We start from the raw sequence: 16,145 nt of genomic DNA, 5'->3' as shown, positions 1-16,145 counted from the left end.
AATGTCAAGGGAGTATATATGAGGCTGTTGATGGGGCTACATTTTCATGAAATGCCCTCAGTCTCTACATACTACAATCTTTATCAAATCTGTAAGTGCCCTTAAAGCAGTTCATTGATTTTTAGCTCCTGAATTTGTCTCCTGCTTCTGCTTTCTGATGCCACGTCCTCCCCTTTGGCTGTTAAATATTTTCCAATATCCCACCTGTGTTTCCGCCCCCACCAGCATTTCTCTCCTAGCAGTGGCTTTACAGCTATATGTGCTTGAATGATATCTTACATAAACTTATTCTCAAGACACTTTGAAGGGGGGTTGGTTGGTTGGGTTGGGTTTTCCTTTTTCATTTTTGCCTGTTCCAGATGATGGATAGGCAGTAAAATAGACTGTGTGGAAGATGAATACACTGGGGAGCATCTCGCCATGTGTCACAAAACGCTCAAGACTTCCCGGGATCTTCACTGCATTAGCAAACGTTCTGCTGCCGCTCTGCAGAAATGGATTGCGACAGATTGGACGTGCCACTTGCACCCCTCCTGCCACCTCTCTTTTGCCTGTTGATTTCCCCCCGAACCTTTATGGTTACATGCAGGTGTACAAGCAGTGACAGTGACAACAACAAAAAGCTACATAAACTTGACAGCCAGAAAATAGCAATAAAATCATGCTGTATTAAAAGTGAGAGGAATAGAAGGGGGAATGAAGGCTGTGGTTTCTCAGAGGGAATTATTTTGGTTTGGGCCTTGTTACTCAAGGGGCAGTCTGCAGTCCCACTGAACCTCCAGGTCGCTGCCTTCCTCTCCCATCACACACCTATCCTGTTGCTGTGGGTGCACTCATGTGATACTTCAGTTTCCATAAGGAACCACGGTGCCTGAGACTTAGCTTTTGCTATTCTGCTGAGCAAGAGGCAAATGAGAGCAAGAGGCTGGTCTGCCCCATAAGCTGAGTAACTTCTGTTTACAGGTTTACACAAAATGGTTGCCCAATGCTTTAGGGACCATGAGATGGCCAGTGTTCATGCTGGGAATACAAATGCTCCCTAACTTGGTCTAATTTTCTCGTTTTGCTTTGCTTTGTGTTTTGTTATACCTGTCTGCTGCAATTGGTCGCTGCCCTCCTTTCCCTGAGTGTTGGTAGATGTGGATGCATATCTGTTGAAAGCTGTTCACAGCTGGAGCACGGCAGGTCATGCCACAAGCAGATGTCTCATGAGAAAGGCAGATTTTGTATTCACAAATGTGTATAGATTTAACCAGATTCCTTGTGTTGGGTGGGAAAGGTGCTCCTCATTTTCCTCTTGCTTATTTCTACAACATGCTTAGATACTGCCTCCTTTCCACATCTGCTTCACTTTTATTGCCTGCTCTGTTAACTCCCATCTCATCTTCTCATTATCTTCATTGATTCTGCGTATTAGTTTATTCAACCCCAATTCACTTAATTACTGTGAGAGGCTCTTTCTCAGTCTGCACAAATTTTGTTCCCCCCCCCTCCTTAAGGCTAACCTGAAAAAACCAGATGTGTTAATTGGCTGCTCCAGCTGCAAATCCTGGCCTACTTGGGTGAGCTGTGTTCCTTCCTTCCCACCCGCAAACACAATTCATTGAACCAAGACACCAGTTTGTGCTCAAGGTATAACACACTGTTAGTCTGCCCAACACACTTTCACAGTGGGGGAAAACAGGTTCATAGATTGCATGAAGCCCCCAAAATGGTTATCTGATTTTACATCCTATTTATACTTCAGACCGATATACTTGTTCTGTATACTATATCACTCCAACAGTTAGGATACTTTGGAGAACAGGTGTGGGTTCCCTGGGAAGAGGGAATGCCTGATACCAATTTTTCTGTTGGTGTGAAGGGAGTGTAGCTCTATAGAGCACATGCCTTGCCTGTAGAAGATCCAAGGTTTGAAACCTTCCTCCTGGGTATAATGTCACCAGAAATCAAAAAAAGAAATTAGACCACTTTTTATGTACACAACAGTAGCAGCCAGGATCTTAATTGCAAGAAACTGGGAAAGTGACAAAACACCTACGATAAATGAGTGACAGGTCCAAATGATAGAATATTTACAGATGGCCATGATGACAGGGAGAATTAGAGGTTATCCAAAACAGAAAGTACAGAAAGAATGGAAAATCTTTAAAGAGTATCTGGAAAAACATTACAATAACAAATATCTCCTGGCAGAAATAGAATGATCCTTGTAAAACAACAAATATAATGTTTTTTGATATCTGACGAAAACAAAGAAAGCAATACAATACTTTGGAACTGTGTGTGAAAAAATAGAAATAATAACACAGTGAGTCTAATCGGAAGTCAAATGTGTTTGGTTTGTTTTATTTTCCTTTTTTTCTTTCCCCCCTTTCCCCCTTTTTTTCTTTATTCTCTCCTCCCCCTCTTTTTCCTCTTCTTTTTTTCTTTTTTGTGCCTCCTTTCTTGGTCGTTCTCTTTGATTTGTTAAGAAAGAGATAAAGACATAAAAGTGTAATATGAAAACTTCAGTAAGTTAAAAGTTATGTTGTGTAATTTTTCTATTACTATTTATATATTGTTAAAATTGGTTAATTTTAATGAATTGATGTAGCAATTACTGTGGGTTTTTCCTTTGTTATTGTTGAATTCTAAATAAAGTATTATTTTTTTCAAAAGGAGGTGATCCAAGGTTCATGTCATGCTCATGCATGACCATGTCATTTCATGCTAAGAGACTATGGTGGCATTGTGGCTTTCCTGTGGTGTCTGAACTCAGGAAACTGTGGTTTGCATAAACTATAGTCGTGCAGAAAAGGCCAGGATTTGCAGTCAAGGACTGCTCCTGTTTTGCTTTGAAACCTTAAGCAAACCATTGTTCCATGAGTATGAATATCTTGGCAAACTGTGGTTAGCTGAAGGTTAGAAGGTGTGCTTTGCATATGGAAAGCCCCAGGTTCAGTTCCTGCCATCTCCACTTTAAAGGATTTAGTAGCAAGTGGTGGGAGAGATCAGTACTGTGTATTCTGATTGGCAGTGGCTTTCTGGGGTTTCCAGCCTAGGCGTAAATGAACGAATAGCCTGACGTGGAATGCCTTTATCCATCATTTTCTGTTTGAACTGAACCTTTCCAAGGTGTTTCATAAAGATTCACCTTGTTTAGGAAGAAGTGTTAAGAAATAAACAGAGAGAGATCAATGGCTTAAGATTAAAAATGAATTGAGGATTTTAAAGAATCCTTTAACTTGATGGAATCCTTAAAACTAGTGGGACTGAGCTATGTGATAATAGCATAAAAAAAACTTTGTGTAATGCACAGCCAAGGCAAGGCACTAGAAGATGAGTGAATCCTTTAATCACTGCAGAACAGCTGCCAGCTCTTGGTCTAACTTGGGAGGCTAGTAGTATTTAAGCCAAGAGATGTTTTCTTTCTAGCAATAGCAGTAAGCAGCCGTATTCCTCCCTCATTGAGGCTGTGGAAGTTGCAGAAGAATAGTGAATGCAACTACTGAAAGCACCATCTTTGTTGGGTTGGAATATGGTGCATGCGTGTGCTTGGAGCTAAGCATTGCTTAGCCATTTAATGGCCATCACCTTGCCTTTGATGGGAAGTTCTTGATGTCATTTTGAATGTACCTTCCATCAACCTAACTCTATGAGCTAGGTATTCATACTTCTGGTGTGAATGTGTGGACACCATAGGCCTTGACATCACATGCAGTAATAATCCCTTTTCCTACTGTAATTCATAGGCTTAAAGGCAAGTCTGAAAACTTCTCGGTTTATTCTCCTCCCCCCCCCCCCATTTAGGGCTGACTCTCTCCCTTCACCAAGTCGTCCCCAAAGGAATAGGCGATACAACGATGATGATCCTTCGCCTGCCAATGGACCCTGTTGAATCAGCAAAGGTTGTTGAGCTTCTGAGGACATGGTGCAGGTATTTTTTTTATCTAGCAGCTACAACTTTATAATACAGGCATGCAATGTATGGTGCGGACCTGGTAAGTGTTAGAGATATGGTTTGAGTAGTAGGAGGTCAGAATTCATATCTCTCTGAGCCAAGAAGCTTTCTGTGGGTTGCCTTGAGCAAGTCATTATCTCTCTGCCTAATCTAATCCACAAGATCATTAGGATAAATTGAGACAAGAACATGTTGTGATCTGTCCTGTGGCCAGGAAAACAAGTCTTTAAAAAGTCAAAGTAATGTGTTTGATGCTTCCATAATGTTAGGGAAATATCTCAGAGATATTTTTTGGGTCACATCAGCTGAGAAACAGGAGGACCGACCAGTTCACAGGCAACCAAAGAGATGAGAAAATCCCCAAAGTTGTAAAGGTCTTTTATTATGTTTGCTGTTGTAGAGCAATAGAACCAATGTTTTTCACGGTCAGAGAGCATTAAGGGATCAAACCAGGAAGGTGATGAATTGGATTGAAATTGAGTTAATTGAACTTACTTACCATTGAAATCAATTGGATTATACTTGTTTCTAACTTGTCCCATAAGGAATCTACTTTTATATTTCAAAATGTCTAACCAATTAGAGCTGATGCAGTGATAGTCTAGGGGCAACCTTTTCAGATCTGTTAGGAAAAAGTACTCCATTTTTATCTACTTGTGGTTGAGACATGTTGAGTGTGTTTATTAATAAGTAGTAATATTAATAGTTGTTGTCGTTTAGTCGTGTCCGACTCTTCGTGACCCCATGGACCAGAGCACGCCAGGCACTCCTGTCCTCCATTGCCTCCCACAGTTTGGTCAAACTCATGTTGGTAGCTTCGAGAACGCTATCCAACCATCTCGTCCTCTGTCGTCCCCTTCTCCTTGTGCCCTCATATTATCTCTGCCAAGAAAACTCCATGGATAATATTAATAGTAGTAATAATATTTGCATTCTTTTATGCAATGGAGTTGCCTTCTGCTATGACTTGTAAGCATGGCTTACCTGTGGCAGACTTTATTTTTTATAACCTCTCCTCCAGTCTCTTGTCTTCATAGAATCATAGAGTTGGAATAGACCACAAGGGCCATCGAGTCCAACCCCCTGCCAAGCAGGAAACACCATCAGAGCACTCCTGACATATGGTTGTCAAGCCTCTGCTTAAAGACCTCCAAAGAAGGAGACTCCACCACACTCCTTGGCAGCAAATTCCACTGTCGAACAGCTCTTACTGTCAGGAAGTTCTTCCTAATGTTTAGGTGGAATCTTCCTTCTTGTAGTTTGGATCCATTGCTCCGTGTCCGCTTCTCTGGAGCAGCAGAAAACAACCTTTCTCCCTCCTCTATGTGACATCCTTTTATATATTTGAACATGGCTATCATATCACCCCTTAACCTCCTCTTCTCCAGGCTAAACATGCCCAGCTCCCTTAGCCGTTCCTCATAAGGCATCGTTTCCAGGCCTTTGACCATTTTGGTTGCCCTCCTCTGGACATGTTCCAGTTTGTCAGTGTCCTTCTTGAACTGTGGTGTCCAGAACTGGACACAGTACTCCAGGTGAGGTTTGACCAGAGCAGAATACAGTGGCACTATTACTTCCCTTGATCTAGATGCAGTCTTGAAAGCAGTGAAGCTTGTTCGTTGCTTAGGGCACTTGAGAATCTGACTGACAGGATCTAATCTACTAAGGGAAACTGTCATGTGCGAAGGATCCCAAAATAATGCAAGAATTGGGACCAGAGTCCATCCCTCCCTTGAAACCTGAGATTCGGGACATTTAAGTGGCATGCCTCATATCTTTTACCTCTTAAGATTTTGTTCATGCCTGAAATTTTTGCTACACTACTTTCTGGGCAATTCTTCAAAATATCCCTTTTCTATCCATTTTTAAAACAGCAGAAGCGTAGCTTCATGCTGCTGAAAGTATTTGTTTACCCTTTCACCCTTGCGTATATTCACCGACACTGTCTGTGCCTCAATAACACTAATGGCTTTTTGTTTTTCTCAATAAAGTTGATTCATGTCCTGGGAAAAAAGCAGCCAAGCCTAGCCTATCAGTAATATTTTAAAACCTCTTGGGATTTTTCACCCCCACACGCGGCAGTCAAAGTGAAAGGGAACAATAAAGCTTTGCTTTGGGTTTAATTCCAGGGGAGGCTGTGGATGTTGTTCAAACTCTAGGAGGCTTTTTTTTCCCCTGCGGAGAAGACTTCACAAAAGACACTTTGTTCCCTTTCGGGACAGATGCCACCAGCCAGTAGAGCTCATTTCTTAATTATTTCTCCAGGGTCACACCGTTTCCCGATTGCTCACAAAACACTTTCATATAGATATGCTTGGAATGGCAGAAGGGGTGGAGATCAGCTCTGAGGATTTGCTTTTTATGCATGGTGTGGCTCGCCTTGTCTCGTCTCCACCAACTCGGATCTTGTTTCCTAGAAACCTTTGCTTGGCCTAAATTTATGGGACTGGTTTTATTAGGTTTCTCATCCCTCTCCCTCCCAACATCCACAATCTGCTTTGACTTTCCTGCTGTGCTTTTTTTCTGCTTGAGACTAAGACCAAGTGTTCCAAAAACAAAAAATAAATTATATACAGTGGTACCTCGGGTTACATACGCTTCAGGTTACAGACTCCTCTAACCCAGAAATATTGCTTCAGGTTAAGAACTTTGCTTCAGGCTGAGAACAGAAATTGTGCTCCAGTGGCGCAGCAGCAGCAGGAGGCCCCATTAGCTAAAGTGGTGCTTCAGGTTAAGAACAATTTCAGGTTAAGTACGGACCTCCAGAACAAATTAAGTACATAACCGGAGGTACCACTGTACTCCCAGCTTTCCAGACTAGGGTTGAAGGTGCTGAGCTTCTGCATTGTGAAGAACACAGTGAGGTGTTTAGTGACGGTCCAATGATATTGAGACAAGACACCTTGGATTAGGGGAGGAAGGAAGAATCCACAATGCAGACAAGATCTATCTAAGTCTGCCTGCTTTTACTCCAATGTTGTGATGCCCCTGCTTCCGCCACGGAATTAATGATTAAATCTTTATTCAGCAAATCTAGGAATAGATCCTGATCGTCGCTAACTAAAATGAAAATTGACTCTTTTCTGCAACAGCATTTACAAGAGGGTATTATTTTCCTGACTTCAGCAAGCCATGAAAATAAATAATAGCCTTTCAAACTTGCTGCTTAGGTGGGAGCCCTTGCTATATAGCTCAATACAATGTGGCCATTGCAAAGTAGGAAGTGGGCAAATGCAAAGCTGTAGCAAGGGCTTTTTAGAAGCATGCATTGGGCAGAATCAGATGGAAAGTGTAAATCGCATGAAATATCAAGGCATTTGTATAGAAGTCAAAACAATAGCCTTTAAATCCCATGGGGTTACGTTGCAGTTGCCGGTTAGCTGGGTTGGTTAGAGCGTGGTGCTCATAACACCAAGGTCACTGGTTCAATCCCCAAACAGGCTAGCTGCATATTCCTGCATTGCAGAGGGTTGTACAGTCGTACCTTGGATCCCAAACACCTTGCGAGTTGAACGTTTTGGCTCCCGAACGCTGCAAATCCGGAAGCCAATCGGAAGCTGCGCCTTGGTTTCTGAACGTTTTGGAAGTTGAATGGACTTCTGAGGTACCACTGCATTAGATGATGCTCACGGTCCTTTCCAACCCTGCAGATCTAGTCTAATAATTATGTCCAGCATGCAGATATTGGAGACGTGTAGCAAATTCAGATTGCCAGAAGTTGTGGATAGCCATGTCTCTGCCTCATAATGATGAGCTGAAGGAATAACCGGTGTTCTTTTGGACCAAAGAAAGAACATTGACCTCTGAGTTATGTCCAAAAATAACGCTTGAATATGTAGGTGTAACTCTTAAGTAAAAAAATCTATTCTAGTTCAGAACTTGCTGGCAGGAGTTGGTATTGGCACACCCTGAATCCAACATCCTTTTAGGAAATGTTACATAGTCCCAGCAGGGAAAGCCCCAAACCTTCGCTGAGCCATGGGTGGGAAAGACTAATGGGGAGCAGTGTCACAGAAACCTTACATGGTTGTTATCTGTGTTTTTACCTGCTCTGTGAATAGATGGAACGTCTCTGTATCTAGAACTGACAGTCCTGCCCTTGCAGGAAGCAGGAGGCTGACTTAAAATTTAACAAGCTCTTTGTGTCAATCATTTCAGGAGCATCCTTCAGAACACAGAGGTTTTGAAAACCCGTTTTTCATGGAGCTACCCATGGGTTAAATTTTAATCTCTGTCAAAGACATCTGCTGGGCTGAGAATGCTGTCTTCTTTCTTTAAAGGTGTTAGGAAGGAGAGAACCACAATGTAATACGCATTATTTAGCTTGCAGTGGGGACCTGCTAGACCCTAGCATGTTCCAACTGCATGTTCAACTTATTTCTGTTTCTCTTAAGTCATTTTTGGTCCAGGGTTTTGGCTAGTGATCAGACTGAAAGATCTAAGCAAGATAAGAAGGTGATGTGTGTGCATGTATTTAAGTCTCAGGGGAGGTAGATTTTATAGGTTGGTTATTGTAATAGAAGATACTCTTGTCAGGAGTTTTAAATATAGTGTCGAAGAGACAGAAAGGCAAGACGCTCAGAAGTCAAATCCTGTACTTCGGCACAATTTCTCCTTTAGAGTACGTGAATATACCTGCACACCATTCACATGGACTCTAATGCACATTTTTGATAGAAGGTAAAATACAACATTATGTCCTCTAAGGAAGCTCCCAATAACCAAACCCATTGTCTTTTTTTAAGCAGTGGTTATAACTTACAGTTAATATGGTATGCAGCAAAATATTCCCTATATCACACATCACAGATGGTGAGTGAATTGTCATAAAGGCAACCAACAAGGCTTGTGTCAAGGATGATGTATTGGTACAGACAGCTACTGTAAATAACAACACCTGTGGAAACAATAAATTTACAAATGGTTTGTAACCCAGTAACATCATAGTAGCGACAAAACACTCGCAGTGGAATATATCCTGGGTCTGTCGGATGATATTTGGTCATCCTCCTCCTCTAGCCCAACTCCTCTAGCAGAGCAACCACCACAAGTTATGAAATGACTGCTTTTCTGCAGAATTTAATAGTACTGAATTGCCAAGAAACACATGGTTTGAATTCTGGTTTCTCTCCTGAATCCATAGAACCTACTAAGTCCCATCAGCACCAGCCGGCAGCATGGCTGGTGGCCAGGCATGTTGGGAGTTCTAGTCCAGCATCTGAAGGTTCACCACAGGTTCCCCATCCCTGTCAGAGAACCTAAACTGGTGACTTTCCTAGAATTCATGCCATGCTTTCCTATTTTTCTTTTACCCACAGGAATTTTCCCTTTCAGAGGATGGTCCTACACTGAAAACTCCTGCGGTGAAGAAGTCCTTGGAAGATGATCTGAATCTTTGCCAGAAACAACAGTCGCCTTCTGCTTTTACAGCATGCTTCTCCTGCCTCCGAGACAACCTGTCTCTTCTCCCAGACACATCCTTTGCAAGCACACTTCTTTTCACGCCTAATGATTTATTCAATCATCAATCACCTTATTTCTACGGGTTGACAAACAATCTTCTCAAAGACAAGACTGAAAACGCGGTGCTTACGATGAATATATAATGCCATCACAGTAAAAAGTGGAAATAAAATGGTCATATTTTCATTTTAGTTGCAAGGTCCTCGACTAGGTTTCAATCATTCAGTGCAGCTAAGATGGGGGGAAATAAAAGTTTGCTTTTTAAAAATTAGGCTTTCAAGATATATTTGAGAATAAAATTTTAATTAACTGTAAAAGATGCTTTTGGTATAAATAACCTTTGGAACAGTGTTATTTTATTTTTAGTACATATATGCATCAGACACAAGCTACAGACCTTTGGCATCATAACTCTCATTATGGGTTTCTGTGAGATTTTGAAAACCTGAAAAACTACAATGTGGGATGACCAATATATTAAACTTCACAATTCTTTTTAAAGGGTTGTTGTTTTTTGTGTTTTTTCTTTGCCTTCTGGCTTCTGACCTTGAAGTGTCGTCATGTCTTTTTTGATAATTTATTCCTCAAGCTTTTCTGTATACAATTAATAGGAGTTTTACCGGCTGATGTGTACCTATATATCAACCCAAGTGATTTGAGCAGTTTTTCTAGTATACTGGAAAGAATTGTTATTGCTCTAGGCAAGTAGGAATAATTATAATGTATGTTGTAGTACGAATGATGATAATAAAGTGGCAAAACCAGAATCATCTGTGAATGCACACTGTATTAGATCTTGAGATGTCCTTCCATTTCAGTCAGGCTGTTTGCTAGAAGCAGACTGCAGTTGCAGACCCTGAGGGTTAGATACAGGGGTGCCTCTAGGTTCTTAAAAGCTTCAAGGGCATAGGCCCATGATGCAAATTTGCATATGCTAATTTAAACAGAGGCCTCTGAGCAAATTAAGATGATTGGTGGCTGGGGTCTCGCCAGCACTGCACCCTTTGCAATGTACACAGCTGTCCTGTAGGTGAAGTAAAATAATTAGTTTTCAAAATTTGAAGGTGGTACATCGTGGTGTTTGGAACTTGCACTGTTTATGGGAAGGACCATAGCAAAGCACATCCTTCACAAGCTGAAGGTCCCAGCTCTGAATGGCATCTCCAGGTAAGGCTGGCAGAAACCCCTGTCCGAAAACCTTGGAGAGCTTCTGCCCATCAACATAGACTACGCTAGGTGGACCAGTGCTCTGGCTTCGCATAAGGCAGCTTCCTATGTTGTTTTGATTACTTCCTATTTGTTTAAGTCTCCTTGAGTGGACTTTCTACCCTGAAAGGTGGCCTAAAAATATTCTTAAAATTATCATGGAACTTGAGAGCAATAAACTTGTGAGCCTTATGAGGGAAAGGTAGAAGCAAATGTTTTCCCACATAGGAAATGTTTGAGGAAGCTGCATAACTGATTATTTAGAGAAAGGATTTGGGAGTGTTGTGGTATTTTTTTAAGGAATGGCACACAAACCATCAAAGAAGTGCAAGGATGGTGGTTTCTAATTACAGCAAGTTAGACTTCTCAAGTTAATGCTTTCTAACTAGAACAGAGGCTCAGTGAAGAAAGGAGCCCCTAGAAAAAGTTCAGATCTTCTTCAGAAGACTACAAAGGTGGACATATCTGAAAGGACTCACTGGCCAGCATTCATGCAGCGGTGGTTGTGGAAAGTGGTGTGCTGGTGTCCTGAGTGCTGCTATCATTGAGTAACATGGGGAGCAGTGGCGTAGCGTGGGGGGTGCCAGGGGTGCCGACCGCACCGGGCGCAACATCTGGGGGGGCGCGAGTCCAGAGGGAAGGGACAAGTTCCTTCCTCCGCCGGGCTCCCCGCCGCCACCGCCAGCCTTGCGCCCTAGCGCGCGCGCCCCCCGCCGTCGCTGTGGCTGCGCTCCGCTCACTGCTCGCAGGAGGAGCAGCCGCTGCAGCAGCGCCGACGCCGCCACCGACGCCTGGCCGGGCACGAGCAGCCTCTGCACCCTGCCGCTGCTGCCATCCCCTCGGCCCAGCCACAGGCGGCGGCTGCTTCTGCCTCCATCCTCCTCCGGGCAAGCAGCGTTGTTTGCGCGGCAGCGCCAGCGGCAACTCGCAGGTTAGGGGTTGGGGGGGCGCAAATTACTTGCCTTGCCCCGGGTTAGGGGGCGCAAATTACTTGCGTTGCCCCGGGTGCTGACAACTCACGCTACGCCGCTGATGGGGAGAGAGGGACTCTTATGCTGATGGGCAAGTGCTGAAAGCAGATAGCAAAGCTTGCATGGTGGAGAAAGCATCCCATAAAGTCCAGTGTAGACAGATGAAATCAGCACACCTTGAAACCTCCTCATACATTGTTCTGTGAACAATGCAGCCTTGGCTCCCCCCTGCCCTGCCCTCCCCCCACTGCCTGTTACAAAAATGCCCTTTTCAGGATCTGTTTTTATTTTTTATTTTTGTTGATAATATACATATGCCTTTCTGCCATGCTAAAGGCAGGTAAGCTGAAGGCGATATGGAAGCAATGGTTTAAATGTGCATTTCCAGGTAATTAGTCCAATGTCCTTTGTTATGGAAATCACTTGGTGAGATGCCAGTACATTTTGAAATGACCGTCCCTGGCCCAAACCAATTACCCCTGCCTTATCAATGAGGCTGACACTTGGAAGTGATAAACTCTGCAAGTCCAGACTCCTTAATGTTTTAAGGAAACACAGCTGGGAAATCTCTTTAGCACAGTAAGTGAAGGCTATTTTTTTATTTAAAAAATAGTCATGGCCACCTGACTTGCACTGAAGTTAGCATCTTAAATTGTTTCAGTTCCTAGAAGCCAGCTCCCATGGGGCTAAAATATATATCCCCTTTCCTGGGATCTTTTGTGGGTGGGGCAGGAATGGTTTGTTTGTTTTTTGGTTTTGCTTTTGCTTATAGATGCTGTCAGAATTCGAAGCAGAAATTTTTGTCCATCTGATTGCTAAAATATGTAATTCAGACTGTCTGTCTGGCACAAAACAACCCCATTGTAAGGCTTGTCTATTGAAGTTAGCTTTTTGTTTCTTTTCTACTGTTTCTAGTGTCTTCCATACACAATTGCCTGTGTTATGTTATGATTTGCCTATATCTCTCCATTATCAATAAAAACAATTTTCTCCATTTGCTGCGTTCTAGATTGAGCTGAACTTGCACATTTCTCAAACCCATGAACATGCCTAGCTGTTTGGCAACATTTCGGACATAGAATTGTATAGTTGGAAGGGATGTGAGAGGAGTCTGTAAAGGGAGGGTTGAAGGACCCCAGTACTGAGAGAGACAGTATGACTTTATACATATGTGTGCTAGGCTATCCTCCTTTCAATTTTGGAGGGCTTTGGGAGGAATCAGAAAATTTCATTAGAAGGCTGGTAGCAACACAGAACTGGGTAGCTCAGGGGCATGAAATGTGGGACACAGGACTTCCGGGTTGGCGCGATCGGGAAATGGCGGATTCCCTCCGAGCTCCGGAGGGAATCGGCTCAGCGGTGGATGGGTCTTTGCCGTGCCGGCGACACGGGGACCCTTAAAAACCGCAGGCGCAGAAGCCTGCGGACTGAAGACTCGGCAGGTGCCTTAAGCGCCCCCCCTGATTCGCAATGAGCCTTTTTAAAGGCTACGGAGGGGATACAGGGGACGGCGTGGCACTGAGAGTCGACCGCTACCGCCGCTGAGCGAAGCCGCGAGCCATAACCGGAGAGCGCTGACTTCCTTCCTTGAAATTCGGACTGAAAAAAGAACCCGTGAGTAATTTGGAACTGAACTTTAAAATTTTTACCTTCTGAATTTGAGACGACCGGGGGGGGTGCCAAAAGGAAGTCCCCACCCCCCCCCTTGCAGACGATCCAGAGCAACGAAATAAGAGCTAAGCTGGAGTGCCTACCCTGTAAAGGGTGAGTTTTAAAAAGACAGTAACTTCCAAGATTTAGAAAGGTAAAATTGAACAGGAGAGTGGAGTGTTGCAAGAGTCTTTGTTTTGTTTTGTGGCAATCAACCCTCCCTCCCGGGCCCGGGAGCGACCTGCTTTGGAGCCTGTATAGAGGAGCAGAATTTGACAGCTGTCAAAAGCTGTCAAATGGACTATTAATAGTGAAAAAAAATCGCTGTTTAAGACCTCTCCGGATTAAAAGGAGTTACAATTGAACTAAAATTTTGGGAAACAAAGAAACAATAATAAGACAGAGGATTGTTGGAGAAAAGATTACTCAGTAACCAGATTCCCTCTAGGGGGAATTCTGTGGAATTACAATGGCTGTGGATGGAAAGATACTGAGAGAAATCGAAAGGATGTTCTCACTGGTGGGAACCTTACAGGAGCAGACTACAGCTATGAGTAAACAATTGACGACCTTGGATTTGGAAACAAGTAGTTCTGCTGAATGTAATGAGGGCCTGAGTGAGAAAGAACCCACAGCTGAATTCGAAACTATAAACAAAGAAGAGGAGAAGACTAAACAAGAAAGAGAACAAGTCATCTGGGAAAATACTAACCAGAAGCTGGCATCTGGAGAACACAAGCAAGGAGACTATTGGATTAAATCTACTTTAAGCCTACGAAAGATACAGAAGACGAAAGTGGAGGCCCTGGGATTTTATGGAATTCAGGAACTCGAAATAAAGAAGTACAATTGGGGCCTCCACATAGACTTTGATTTTGACTATCACCAAGACTTAGGCCTTGTGGAAATTCCTCATCAGTTGCCTTTAAATATGGGAAGAGACGATGGACTGATTGGATTGATGGTTAAGGAAATCTTTCGAGACTTGATGATAGACAAAAAGGACTACCAACAAAATTGGCGGAGAGGGACTGAAAGAGATTTGAGAGCCTCGGATGTGCGGAATCCAGGCTAAAAACTGTTATTTTGGACATGTCTTGGGAAAGGACGCAAAGCGGGGATGGGAGGGAGGGAAGTATTTAAATTTAAACAACACTCAAGACCAGGGGGTTTAGTAATAAGAAAATTATGTAAGAAAAAATGAGAAATCGAGGGAAGAGAATTGGGGTCCAACTTAGGGAAAATTTATTTTTGTTTTTTATAAAAAGAATAATACTAAGACGGAAGAAATGCCAACTTGCTGACACAAATCTGGGAACAGGGATGCAGGGGAGGGGGTGGGGGGAAGTCAAGGACTAGGGTTAGAAAATAAGATTTTCGGGAACTATTCATGTTTGTTGTCTTTTATGTTTGTTTTGGTGTTATGTGTGTTGTTTGTGGTCATATAAAATGTGAAAACCCAATAAAAAATTTTTTTAAAAAAAAATGAAATGTGGGACACAAAACATATTGGGGAAAAGAGTGATTTCCCATGAGAGGCATATATTCTGCTTAGGCCCCACTTGTTAGGGCACAGTTTCCCCCCTTTCTACTACAACCCATCAGTTAGCCTTTCTACATTTGTTGATAACCCTATGGAATTCTTGGAAAATTTAGAGGAAGTGTCACTGTGCTGTAGATAGAACGGGACAGAGATATATGATGGAGGGAGGAAAATTATACTGAGGGTCTTTCCAGGCAATTATTTTCCCCTCTCACACAATAAATGTGTAGTTCCAGGTTCCAGGCATACGTTTATCAACATAGTGCTTCTGTTGCAAGGATAATATTGCATCCCCCCCATCACTTATTGCTTAGAATTTGGTTGTGAGCATTTGGAAGGCATCTAATGAGTAAGAAAAAATAGGCATATCAGTCCCTTTTGAGGTGTTAATCATGCAAAATGGGATCTGTGTGAAGAAAGGGACAATGTGCCAACATGTTGAGCCTGGGTATCTGAGAAAGGGAAGCCTATGCACAGATCATTCTGGGTTGAGAGTTTGTGTGGAATACTAGGCACTTGGGCTTCCTCTTCTCAGCCCTCCATTCATCGCACATTGGAAAGAGTGGGGTGAAGAAGCCACTTGACACACCATGTCATGGGCAGGGCTCAGCTTCGCCTGCTGAACAGCAGCCGGAAGGGGGAGAAGCCAGAGCGACTCCACCTGCAGCTGATCAGCCTTCAAGGACACAGGAAAAGGCAACAACGAGAATCAGCTGGCTTCAGCCTCCTTAAGCAGAGAGCAGTCAGATGCTGGAAACAATGCTTGTAGTTCCTAGCCTTACCGTGCTGCTTCCTGCTCATCTTGACCCGTGATCATCAGATTCCCTGAACCCTGGATCATCTGACCACATGGATTGCTGTTTCCTTGACTTTGGGACTGGACCTTTACTTTGAATGCTGACTTTGTCCCCAGGCAGGTACACTTCAGAGTCTCTTCTGGTTGGCCTCCCACTCCACTGAACTCTGCATGTCATTTTTCTGCAATGAGACTACAACACACCATACATTTCAATGCATGAATCATGTGACTATCACGTGATTGGGCAGACCTCTCTTGGCCCAGAAGTGCAGGAGATGAATCTGATGGTTTTTCAAGCCAATAGTTCTCCAGCGGCATCTGAAAAACATCATAAATTTTATATAATGATTGACAACTATATTTGAGATTCTTCTTTTCCTCAGACACATAAAAGGATGCAATAAGTGCTTCGTATGAAAACAGACAATAAGAGATACCAGTAATTCTGAAAAAATAAAATTACAACTTCATAACAAAACTAAAATATAGGCAAACACCCCCTCTCCACTGTCTTCCTATGAGACGGAAACATGGAAGGTGCCTTAAGAAGCCAGGGTGGCTATCTAAAGA

General features: G+C 43.0%; 1 protein-coding gene across 1 annotated transcript in view; it reads left to right on the top strand.

The window, feature by feature from the left end:
* The window catches only part of TRIM44 (tripartite motif containing 44), a 92,056-nt gene extending 79,479 nt beyond the window's left edge, over nt 1-12,577 (top strand). Inside the window, exons 5-7 of the mRNA XM_081166445.1 lie at nt 3,793-3,919; nt 9,262-11,175; nt 11,655-12,577. Of these exons, the coding sequence (XP_081022571.1) occupies nt 3,793-3,880 (88 nt within the window). The 3' untranslated portion in view covers nt 3,881-3,919; nt 9,262-11,175; nt 11,655-12,577. The remainder of the gene's footprint in view (nt 1-3,792; nt 3,920-9,261; nt 11,176-11,654) is intronic.
* The last annotated feature ends 3,568 nt before the right edge of the window (nt 12,578-16,145 follow it).

This window comes from Podarcis bocagei (genome assembly GCF_964188305.1).
Source record: "Podarcis bocagei genome assembly, chromosome: 1".
Classification (NCBI taxonomy): Eukaryota; Metazoa; Chordata; class Lepidosauria; order Squamata; family Lacertidae; genus Podarcis; species Podarcis bocagei.
This window is presented reverse-complemented; position numbering and strand designations above follow the sequence as displayed.